Here is a 12,301-nt window from a genome sequence, read left to right on the forward strand (position 1 = left end):
CTCCGGGCTGGGTGTGGAGCCTGCTTAAGATTCTCTCTCTCCCTCTCCTTCTGCCTCTCCCCACCCCTGCCACTCTATCTCTTAAAAAAAAAAAAAAAAAAAAAGACAAAGTATATACAGTTGACCCTTGAACAGTATGGGTGGAACTAGGCAGGTGCACTCATTCCCAGATTGTGTTCCGACAAACACAATACGGTGCTGTAAATGTATTTCTTCTTCCTTGTAATTTTCTTAGTAACCTTCCTTTTTGTCAGCTTACTTTGTCGTAAGACTATAGTATATAGTACGTATAACATGCAGAAAGTGTTGACTGTTTATGTTATCAGTAAGGTTTCTGGTCAACGGTAGGATATTCATAGTTCTTGGGGAGTCAAAAGTTATATGTGGATTTTTAACTGTGCAGAGGATCGGCGCCCCTAACCCCACATTGTTCAAGGGTCAGTGGAACACCACTTAGCCTGTGCAATGAAGAATGAAATGAAGTATATATACACTTCGAGGACACATTCAATAAATAGTTTGGGGGGGACTGTTTTTGTTGAAATAACCCAGAAAACTCAAAATCTTTGAAGAGTCACTTACACTGACCACCATCTAATGCAAAGAACTTCTTGTGTAAGCATGTGGCCATTGCCAGCAATAGTCTCACGCTGGCAGGAGGGACAGCTGTTAGTACGCTCAAGGACCTCCACTGCAAATAGATGTGGAGCCGCTTGGCAAGCGTAGGTAGTAGAAACAGTGGGAAGGTACTGTGTGACCTTGGGCAGGTTACTTTACCTCTCTGATCCGTAGTTTCCCCAACTGTAAAATGGGATGCTAAGATTTCTAACTCCTAAATTAATCAGATCTACCAGGCACGCTATCTGGCTGTTAGTTCTCCTTAGTTGGTCTCAACTTGAAGAACACTTGGAAATTTTCAGTTGTTGTTAGTCTGTTTACCTGTACATTGGTCGTATTCTCCGACCAATGGGAGGGACAGCTCTTACCCCCTCTGACTTGGCATCCCTCAGAAGACCTGGCCTCGTGATTCCTAGGCAGGAGATGGGGGTGAATGATGCTGAGTCACAGATAAGGCCTTGAAAGCTTAGGGACATTATTGTCCGTGATTTACTTAGACTTGATAAAAAGGTAATGATGTTCACTGTAGAAAATGTTTAAGGTACAGACAAATCTGAAAACAAAACCCACACCCCTACCATCCAGCCCCGGGATGAAGATATTGGCATATTTCCCTTCAGCGGGTTTCTTCTTGACACAGCCGATGTCCTTACTGGGTTTACACTTGGCATCCCGCGGCATAGATAAGGCAACATTTGGGTTGTTGGGGCTCACCCTACCCTTTAACCAAATCAAATGACGCTCAAGATAGTTGGTGTTTCTGGGCACCTGGGTGGCTCGGTTGGTTAAGCGACTGCCTTCGGCTCAGGTCATGATCCTGGAGTCCCGGGATCGAGTCCCACATCGGGCTCCCTACTCAGCGGGGAGTCTGCTTCTCCCTCTGACCCTCTTCCCTCTCGTGCTCTCTGTCTATCATTCTCTCTCTCTCAAATAAATAAATAAAATCTTAAAAAAAAAAAAAAGATAGTTGGTGTTTCTTACCCGGAGAGAGCAGTGGGAGGGATGCCAGACTCACCTGTGGAAAGTATGGGCCATGAGGACCCCCAAAGCACGGACGAAGAAATCGTCCTCTAAATACCAACCCGGGAAGATATCCATGGGCTAGAAAAGATTAAACGTATGTGCTTCTGTACAAAAGAGAGCGAGAAGAATATACACCTGCTGGGGGAAGGACTTTTAATGTTACATGTTGCTCTTATATTGAAAATTTTTTGCATTAAGCGGATACCTACGTATATATTCTCCCATACACACATTTATATACATTTCCACACACACTCACACATTGATACACATCCTTAGTTGAGAACAAATCATGGAGGCTCCCCATAACCAGGCTGGTTTTCCCACATTCAAACCCTCTTCGTTTTGTGGTTTATCCTGTTCTCTTTGCAACCCATGTACCATTAAGTATTCTTTTGTTTGTCTACTTACGTCTTTCTGAAATGGGCTAAGACTACTCATTTCCCCTAATAATTTTCCTTACTGTAGGGACAAGTTAAGCAAGAACCATATTTCCTTGTCTTTTGGGTTTTTCTTTCCCCACAATACTGTATATAATAGTATTTATTTTGGGGGCACCTGGGTGACTCAGTCGTTAAGCGTCTGCCTTCGGTTCAGGTCATGGTCCCAGGGTCCTGGGATCAAGCCCCGCATCGGGCTCCCTGCTCAGTGGGAAGCCTGCTTCTCCCTCTCCCACTCCCCCTGCGTTGTGTTCCCTCTCTTGCTCTCTCTGTCAAATAAGTAAATAAAATCTTTTAAAAAATATTTATTTTGTTTAGGGATTACCTAAAAATAATTTTGTACCCTTCTTGGGTACTTTCCTATTAAAGTTTAACATACAGAAAATGTGTACAAATCGTAAAGGTACAGCCTGATGAATTTTCATAGGGAATTCCCAAGTGTAACCAGCATTTAGATAAAAAAAAATGAATGTTCTCCTTTCTTCTTTGCCAGAGATAACCGACAACTAGCCTAAGTTTTAACAACATAGATTAGTCTCATCTGTTCTCGAATTTTGTATAAATGCAATCATATAGTGTGCACTTTTTTGTGCTTTTTTACTCATCTTTTTTTTTTAAAGATTTCATTTTTAAGTAACCTCTACACCCAATGTGGGGCTCAAACTCACAACTCCAAGATCAAGAATTGCATGCTCCACTGAATGCGCCAGCCAGGCCTTCCCAGTTTGTCTTTTTTTAATAGAACGGTGACACCCTCCCCCTCAATTAATTTTATTAAAGATTTCATGAAATGTTAAAAAAATGTATATATGTGTGTATGTATATACATATATATTTCAACATAACATCTTTATTAAATATAATTCACATGTCACACTATTCCTCCATTGAAAATATACAATTCAATGCTTTTTGGTATATTCATACAGTTGTGTAATCATCATCATGATAAAAATATTTTAGAATGTTTTTACCAACACCACCTCCAAAAAGAAAACCTATTAGCAATCATTCCCCATTTTCCCTCAATCCAACACCGCTCCCCGCCCCGCCCGCCCCGCGCCCTGGGCAACCATGAATCTACTTTCTGTCTCTATGGATCTGCCCATTCTGGATATTTCCTGTAACTGGAATGATGCAATATGAGGTCTTTTGTGACTGGTATCTTCGAGTCAGCATCATGTTTTCAAGATCCAGCCATGTGGAAACTTGTGTCAGTACTTCATTTCTTTTTGTGGCTAGATACTATTCCATTGCCTTTTTGGTTTTTAATGCAGAAAAACATCCTTGTGGATTGCGGACTCCGAAGAATCACATTCCTGATTGCCCAAGAGGTCAGTGCGATTCTCAGTACATCCGTATGAGTCTTTAACATTCCTCAAGACTCAGTACCATTGATTTGGCGTTTACGCTGTAGATGGGGGTGGAAGAGAGCAATCGCTAAAAAAGAGAAGGTTTTCCCAAAGGATTCATTCTAGAAGCATACGGGTTATGGTTAAAAAAAAAAAAAAAAAAAAAACAAGTATATCAGTATTTAAATGAATCTTAGTTGATTTCATTGTTTCTTTTGCAGAAAGAATTTCCCAAGTTTTTCACATTCAGAGCAAGAGATAAGGTATGACATAAAGCAGTGATACTTTTCTCGCCTCCCTGGCATCTTTGATATTCAGGAAGAGTAGAGTCCCCAGTCCTTAAGGTACCCCTGTATTCTAGAACATGTAATTTCTGTGTAGACTCCAGCCTCTGGGATTGTGTTTCCCTGTGGAGCTCAGACCCCATGCTTCCCATCCGGATCATTGTTGTCCTCGGATGGCTCTCCCAACCTCTTTTTCTTATGTTCTTGCAGGCCGGCTGCATATTTTTATAATCAGAGTTTGATTGGAACACAGCCACACCTGCTTGATGTCCTATTGTCTGCTGCGGCTTTCTCGTTCCAGTGGCAGAGATGGTGTGGCTGTGACCGACCGTGTGGCCCAGCAGCCTCACACGTTCCCTCTCTGGCCCTTTAAGAAAAGCTTTGCTGATCCCTATTTTAGAACAGGTGGGCTTATTCCCAGCACAGACTCTACACTCCGTCCTCTTCAGTATCTCATAGTTGAATTGATCCAAAGCCTTTCATTTCTAGCTCAGACCCGTCCTTTGGTGAGGGTCTTCATTTTCTCTCTACTTCAGTCTCCGGCATGGTCTGTCGCTTCCTTTGGGGGACGAGTTTCCACAGAGAAACCAGCGCTTAGTGACTTCTTGAGAGGTACTCTGTTGTGACAGAACAGAGGCTGGTTGTGCCGGCAGGTGCTGGGGACTAGGTAGGCTCACCCGGGAGCCGAGAGGCTCAGGCCAGCATGCAGGACCTGCCATGTTCGTGGCTCTCCTCCGGACCTTCCCAAAACCCAAATCTCTGAGTCCTGGGGTTGCTCACAGGGTGACGTGATGAAGGCTACCCCTCTGAGTGTGAAAGCCGCCAACACCAGGGGTCTGCAGGTCAGGGCGTGGAGCCAGCAGGCGCGCGGCCCCAGGGACCCATTCGGTGTCTGTCTGTGTGTCTGTCTGTCTCCACTCTCTGGCCGGCCCCGCAGTTTGCAGAAGATCGCATTTACCGTCACCTGGAGCCCGCCCTGGCCTTTCAGCTGGAGCTCAGCCGGATGCGCAGCTTCGATCTGACCGCCGTGCCCTGCGCCAACCACAAGATGCACCTTTACCTAGGCGCGGCCAAAGTGAAAGAAGGGGCAGAAGTGACGGACCACAGGTTCTTCATCCGCGCCATCATCAGGCACTCGGACCTCATTACAAAGGTGAGACATCACCGAGGGCAGCTTTCTCCCTCTGAGCTGCTCACTCGCGTGCTGGCCTTCCCTTCACTGAGTCCCTGCTCTGTGCTGGGCACTGGGCGGCGTGCTGGGGATCGTGGGGTGTGCCGGGCACATACATCTGTGCCCTTGTGACTCTCCCGTCTGGGGAGCACGGGGGAGGCAGACATCAAAGTGGCTTGTGTGCATGTCCCGGCTGGCGGCACATGGACACCTTTCTTGTGTCCCACGGATCTGTCTGCATGAGAAGGGAGTTGAGAAGATAGGAAGATACTGGCTTATTAAAGGAGTTTCTTGTACTTGCTTATTGAGTGCATGATCATTTTTCATTGTTTCTTGCATTCAGACAAGTTATCTATGATTTTATTTATTAATTTATTTATTTTAAAGATTTTATTTATTTATTTGACAGAGAGAGAGACAACGAGAGAGGGAACACAAGCAGTGGGAGTGGGAGAGGGAGAAGCAGACTGCTGGCTGAGCAAGGAGCCCATGTGGGGCTAGATCCCAGGACCCTGGGATCATGACCTGAGCCGAAGGCAGATGCTTAATGACTGAGCCACCCAGGCACCCCAAGTTATCTATGATTTTATTGTGAACTTTTCAAACAATATTGAAAACGACTTTTTCTTTAAAGATTTTATTTAGGGCGCCTGGGTGGCTCAGATGGTTAAGCGTCTGCCTTCGGCTCAGGTCATGATCCCAGGGTCCTGGGATCGAGTCCCGCATTGGGCTCCCTGCTCCTTGGGAGCCTGCTTCTCCCTCTGCTTCTCTCTCTCTCTCTCTCTCTCTCTCTGTCTCTCATGAATAAATAAATAAAATCTTAAAAAAAAAATAAAGATTTTATTTATTTGGGAGAAAGAGAGAGCATGAGCCAGAGGGGAAGGGCAGAGGGAGGGGGAGAAGCAGATTCCCCACTGAGCAGAGAGCCCGATGTGGAGCTGATCCCAGGACTCCAGGATCATGACCCGAGCTTAAGGCAGATGCTTAACCAACTGAGCCACCCAGGTGCCCCATAGTGGATTCTTCTTTTTTTTTTTTTAAGATTTTATTTGTTGATTTGAGAAAGAGAGCACAAGTAGGGAGCAGGGGACAGAGGCAGAGGGAGAAGCAGACTCCCTGCTGAGCAGGGAGACTGATGTGGGGCTCAATCCCAGGACCCTGGGATCATGACCTGAGCCGAAGGCAGATGCTTAACCGACTGAGCCACCCAGGCGCCCCTTGAAAACTACTTTTAAAAATCAAGGAGAATGACCCAGAATCCCACTACTCAGCAGGGGTCAGCCCTGTTGGGGACCCTTTCTAGGCAGGATTCCATATGTGGAGTTGCAGGTGTCATGTTATCGGTGGGAGCTCAGGGTGGACAAACCATTTGAATACTGTTGCGGTTTTACTGGTCAATTCCTTTTTTTTTTTTTTTTAAGATTTTATTTATTTCACAGAGAGAGAGAGTGTGTGTGAGTGCAACTGTGAGCAGGGGGAGGGGCAGAGGGAGAAGCAGGCTTCCCGCTGAGCAGGGAGCCTGACAGGGGCTTGATCCCGGGACCCTGAGATCATGACCTGAGGCAAAAGCAGCCGCTTAACTGACTGAGCCCCCCAGGCGCCCCTCCTGGTCAGTTCTTGTAGACCTCCTCTCCCACGGTAATGGAGATGATCAACTTCATGCTCTCTCCTTGCATGGATGTACCGTGTGTGTAATTTTTTTTTTTTTTTCCGAATCCTCTACTGATGGACGTGAAGCTAATGTCAGTTTTTTGCCACCTCAGTCAACGAGCTATTTTAATGGGTTTATTATTTTCAGGTACAGTCAGGCCTGTACTTCCTAACAGATCAAGAAACGGTTGCCATGGAAAAGATTGTCACTCTCAGATCCCAAGAGGAGGGGGCACAGCATATGGCAGGGAGCCACGAGGGGAAACACCGGGGTTGGTCGGGAGGCAGGGGAGGAGAGGGAAACGTGGGTAAGAGTCTTTGTTGTAGTTTCTGCAGGAAAGAACAACCAGTGAGGCAGGGTAGGCAGGCTTGGGATTGACTAGTCTGAATACTTTCAGTAGGTTCTGGAGCCGAGAGGCTGTCTCTAGGTGTCTGGTACCTGGGCCTGGGGTGAGTAGGGCAGGTGGATAGTGACCTGGGACCTGAGAACCCCAAAGAAGTGGTGTGTGCTCTGGATTGGCTGGTTTGCCTTTGAAAGAGCACGCTCAGGATGGAGCTGTTTACCATCTCTAGGGATTGGCCACCCTGGGAGGGGCAGCCCCTCCAGGCTCAGGAAGGCCCCAGTTGTCAGAGCATCACAATGCAGAAAATACAGAACTTGGCAAATACGCTGGGTAGCCTTGGAGGCAGGGCTCTGCCCTTCTCATCTGGCACACTTTCTGGAGGAGGGGAGATGCTTTCCTCTCTCCTTTCTGTCTGAGGCTCCGTTTCCAGCCCTGGGCCCCTTGCTTTAGCATCTGTCCCCCGCTGACTTCGGCAGGAAGCCTCCTTTGAGTACCTGCAGAACGAGGGTGAGCGTCTGCTCCTGGAGGCCATGGATGAGCTGGAGGTGGCATTCAACAACACGAGCGTGCGCACTGACTGCAACCACATCTTCCTGAACTTCGTGCCCACCGTCATCATGGACCCCTACAAGGTCTCTCCTCTGGGGACACTCTGGGTTCAGCTTTCACAGGGGCCTATGGCACTTCACGTGCCTTGCTGCTTTGGGGTCTTGTCTCCTTGCACTCGAGACCTCTAAGTTCCAGGGACATGCATGTGCCTGTTTGAGCCTCGGTTGCTGTGGGTGGACAACCTGCTGTCATTTAATTCCAGGGCCATATTTTTGCCACCACCCTTAGGATCGTCCCTGTTCTGATAGTCACTCTCTGTGGGCAGCATGCTTCCCTTTTAGGACAACACGCATGCCCAAAGTGTCTTGCAAAACAAAATTTCATCCCTGGTTCCCGGCTCTTTCAGGGGACCGGGTGTGGGAGGGAAGGGGAAAGAGAGCCATTCTCCCATGGCTGGTTCTTCATGAGCAGGCAGAGTTGATGCTGGTGATCCTGGGATGAAAGAAGTCCTGGGTTATCATCTTGGCATCCGTGGGGTGCAGAGGGCCCATGCTGATGCCCCAACTCCACCAACCCATTTATTTCCCAGAAGAGAAAATGCAAACGTTTGAGCTACGTGGTGGAGATAAAGATGATGTAATGTAGGCACACTAGCTCTGTCGTTTACCAGCCTCCGTTTCCTCATCTGTCACCGGGGTATAAAAGTGCCAGCCTCTCTGAGTAATTATAAGGATGAAACGAGATAATGCTCTTGACATGCTTAGCATGGCAACTATGGTTATTATTGGCTAAATAGTTGTTGGAGACATACTGTGTCCCAGGTATTTTGTGTTCAGTGTATGTCATCATTCCTTTATTATTGGTGCTAGAACTATTTATTACAAGTGTGCACGGAATGGGCCCTGAGATTGGAATTGCTGTGATTTGGGGCAGATCGAGGAGTCCGTGCGTTCCATGGTTATGCGCTATGGCAGCCGGCTGTGGAAACTCCGCGTGCTGCAGGCTGAGGTCAAGATCAACATCCGCCAGACCACTGCTGGCAGTGCTGTTCCCATCCGCCTGTTCATCACCAATGAGTCGGGCTACTACCTGGACATCAGCCTCTACAAAGAAGTCACTGACCCCAGATCTGGAACTGTAAGGCTGGGAGGCTGGGGGGGTGGGGGGAGATGCCGCAGAGATCCAAGTCAAAGCAGAGGCAGAGCAAATCTGCTCCCGAGAGCAAGACACAGACTAAAATGCTATTTGGTGGCCATTGTGCCTTGCCATACTGGATTGGGGTAGCTCTCCTCTGAGTTTACAGTAAACATGTTAGCTTCTGAATCCCAGTTGTTCATTCCTCTGGGAAGGAGAATCAATCTCAAATTTAATCTATTTTAGGACCATATTTGGGAAAAGATGTGGAATATTGTGGTTGATTGTAATGCAACTCCCAGGTTGGTTCACTTAGGGAAATGGGTGTATTTTCCCCAACCATGTTTTAGAACAGATATTTGTCAACTGAATCAAATATCCCATTGACTTCCTTTTTAAATATATAACTCTTTAAATGATTAAAGACTCAGGAAATTAGAAAAATAGTACAGAGGGAAAAAAAGATACCACGGAGAGTTCCCATGTACCCTTCACCCAACTTCCTCCAGTGGTAACAACATAACCACGGGACCTTGTCAAAACAGGAAATTGACATTGGTACAGTACTATTAACTCAAATGGGGACTTAATTCAGATCCAGCCAGTTTTTGTGCACTCATTTTGGTTGTGTGTGTGTGTATGTGTGTGTAAAGAACTGATAGTCACATTTTTGGAGCTATGCTCCCATACCTGCCTCTGTCCCTTCTTGTTCTGGTTGCCCACAGTGGCAGAGAAAAGAAGATTAGCTCTCCGGGGCACTTACTTTGTCATGTGATGTGACATGCTTTGCTTCCTTCGACCACATTTTCATTGAGAAGAGTAGGATTAAATGGGACAAGACTATGCTTCTTTGAAAGTTCCCTCCTTCACTCTGTTTCTCTGTCTTTCTTTCCAGATCATGTTTCACTCCTTTGGCAACAAGCAGGGACCCCAGCATGGGATGCTGATCAACACTCCCTATGTCACCAAGGATCTGCTTCAGGCCAAGCGATTCCAGGCCCAGTCCCTAGGCACCACCTACGTCTATGACTTCCCAGAGATGTTCAGGCAGGCAAGTCCTGCAGCTTTGCTGTGGCACCACCCCGGTCCCCTTAGGGAGTCCACCAGCCCCTTACCCCCCATCCTTAGTTACTCTTCTGAAGACCCCAGTTGGAAGAATGAGGTCTTCATGGAAAAAAAGAAATCAATATTGGGAATGCCTTCCTAATATCATTCCTAAATGAACCCACTTTCCTCCCAATGATAAAAAGTAATATAATATAGAAACTTTGGAAACTAAAGGAGTATGGAAAAAAGTGGCTCAGAGTTCCATGTCCTAAAGACAGATTGCTTAATATTTTGATGTGTTTCTGTTTTTTTTTTTTTTTTTAAGGTGTGTTTATTTCAGAGAGAGAAAGAGCATGTGAGCAGGGGGAGGGGCAGAGAGACAATCTCAAGCCGACTTTATGCTGAGGGCAGAGCCACATGTGGGGCTTGATCTCATGACCCTGAGATCATGACCTGAGCCAAAATCAAGAGTCAGACACTTAACCAACTAAGCCACCCAGGCATCCTTTCCTCTGGTCATTTTAATGCTCATTTAGGTTCCTGCCACATGCCTGGCTCCATTCTAAGCTTAGGTAGCCCGTGAGGAAGAGGGTAGAGTCATTCACTGCCTTTGAGGAATTTTTAGTCTACTTTTAATAAATAGTGTCTTGGGTTTCCTGAATATTAAAGTATTCTACCCTTATGTAATCTATTCACCATTGATGACTATAGTAACGTTTTAGTGTTTCCTTCGAGGATTGTTACTGTGCCTTTATTTTTTACATGGTAGGGCCTTTCAGGGACACTGAATAGGCTGGCACTGGTGACGGGGATATCTGCTTACATCCCTTCCATTGCCTTATAAATGATGTTCATGAACCCATGACCATGGACCTTCCCCTGTAGGCAGGAAAGCCTCAGTTCACTTCAGGCACAGGAGAGGCAGAATGGTAGGAAAAGCTGCTATTTGCAGTCACTCAGGCTTGGTCTTAAATTCTGGATCTGTCCTTTGCTTTCTGTGTATCTTTGGGCAAGTTCCTTCACCTCTCTGGGCTAGTTTCCTCCTCTGTCAAGTGAGGATAATAATAGTACCTGCTATGCAAAGTTAATTGTGAGGAATATATGTAAAGTATTCATAATTAAGTAGGTGCTTAATTAAATTAAACTTAAACTTGTATGATTAAGAAGATCATTTATCCTTTTGCCTTTGACCTCAAGGGCCATAGAATAAGAAAAAGACAAATCAGGAGCAAATCCATCCCTTTTCTTTTACACAAAGAAACAGAGTATTATGGACAATGCATAAATTTGAAAACTTAGACAAAAGAAAATTTCCCAGAAAAATATATCTTATCAAAACTGACTCAGGAACAAATAGAAAATGTAAATAGATTATTAGCATTAATGAAACTGAATACTAGTTCAAAAAGTCTATCCACTACAATGGGTGCAGATGGCTTTACAATTTCTATCTAGCCCTCAAAGAGCAGATAATTCCCTTTGTGTACAAATTGTTTTTTGTGGTTTTTTTGTTTTTTTATTTATTTATTTGACAGAGCCACAGCAAGAGAGGGAACACAAGCAGTGGGAGTAGGAGAGGGAGAGGGAGAAGCAGGCCTCCTGCCGAGCAGGGAACCTGATGTGGGTCTTGATCCCAGGACCCTGGGACCATGACCTGAGCCAAAGGCAGACGCTTAACAACCGAGCCACCCAGGCGCCCCACAAATTGTTTAGAGAGTAGAAAAAAAAAAAACAAGGGGAACGCTTCTTTACTTGTTTTATCAGGTTATTATTACCCTAATATGAATCCCGTATTGGAACATTAGAAGGAAAATTGGTTGTCTCATTTATGAATATGGACACAAAAATCATAAATAAAATATTAGTAAATGAAATCCAGTAATGATTTTCTTTAAATTGGACTAAGTAGGTTTTATTCTGTAACTGCTTATATGATTTGATATTAGGAAGTCTATTAATGTAACTTACCATACTAATAGATTAAGAAAATTAAATTTTTCAATAGATGCAAAAAAAACTAATTGAGAAGATAATATCTGTTAATAGTAAAAACTTTTAATAAACTAAGAAGAGAAGGGAATTTATCTTGATAAAAGATATTAATCTAAAACTAATAGCACCTAATGGTGATATGTTAAAAAGACAGATACAGGATAGATATATCCATTATTACCATATGTAGTCAACATTTTTTTATTGGTGTTTCTGGCCAATGCAATAAGACAAGAAAAATAAAGTGTGAAGACTGAAATGCAAAAGAAAACAAAATGGTGTTTTTGCAGATGATATAAATGTCTATATAAGAAATGCAAGAATCTATAGCACCAATGAAATAATGTAGCAAGATTGCTAGATACAAGATCAGTATACAAAACTGCATTCTCATAGATCAGCAGAAATTGTAAAATGTAGTTGGAAAAAAATAGTGTTTACAACATTAAGATCAACTATAAGGTTACTTGTGAATAAATCAAAAAACATACAAAACCTTCATGGAGGAAATTTTTAAATTTTCTTGAAACACTGTAAGCCTAAATAAGTGGAAGGGTATATCATGCTCATGAAGGATGGGAAGATTCAATATTGTAAAGCTATTAGTTCTGCCCAAATCAATACATTCAGTATAATTCCAGAGTTTTTTGGTGAAACTTAAAAATTCATATGGAAAAGCAAAAGCTTGTGAACAGCA

The 12,301-nt window shown here is 44.5% G+C and overlaps 1 protein-coding gene across 7 annotated transcripts in view; it reads left to right on the forward strand.

The window, feature by feature from the left end:
- ACACB (acetyl-CoA carboxylase beta) overlaps nucleotides 1–12,301 on the forward strand; it is a 135,112-nt gene that overhangs the window by 99,582 nt on the left and 23,229 nt on the right. For all 7 annotated transcript variants that reach the window (XM_027575604.2, XM_027575606.2, XM_027575605.2 and 4 more), the window contains 6 exons: nucleotides 3,359–3,415; nucleotides 3,655–3,696; nucleotides 4,655–4,870; nucleotides 7,359–7,514; nucleotides 8,365–8,568; nucleotides 9,461–9,616. In XM_027575604.2, the coding sequence (XP_027431405.2) occupies nucleotides 3,359–3,415; nucleotides 3,655–3,696; nucleotides 4,655–4,870; nucleotides 7,359–7,514; nucleotides 8,365–8,568; nucleotides 9,461–9,616 (831 nt within the window). The remainder of the gene's footprint in view (nucleotides 1–3,358; nucleotides 3,416–3,654; nucleotides 3,697–4,654; nucleotides 4,871–7,358; nucleotides 7,515–8,364; nucleotides 8,569–9,460; nucleotides 9,617–12,301) is intronic.

Source organism: Zalophus californianus, chromosome 14, assembly GCF_009762305.2.
Source record: "Zalophus californianus isolate mZalCal1 chromosome 14, mZalCal1.pri.v2, whole genome shotgun sequence".
NCBI lineage: Eukaryota > Metazoa > Chordata > Mammalia > Carnivora > Otariidae > Zalophus > Zalophus californianus.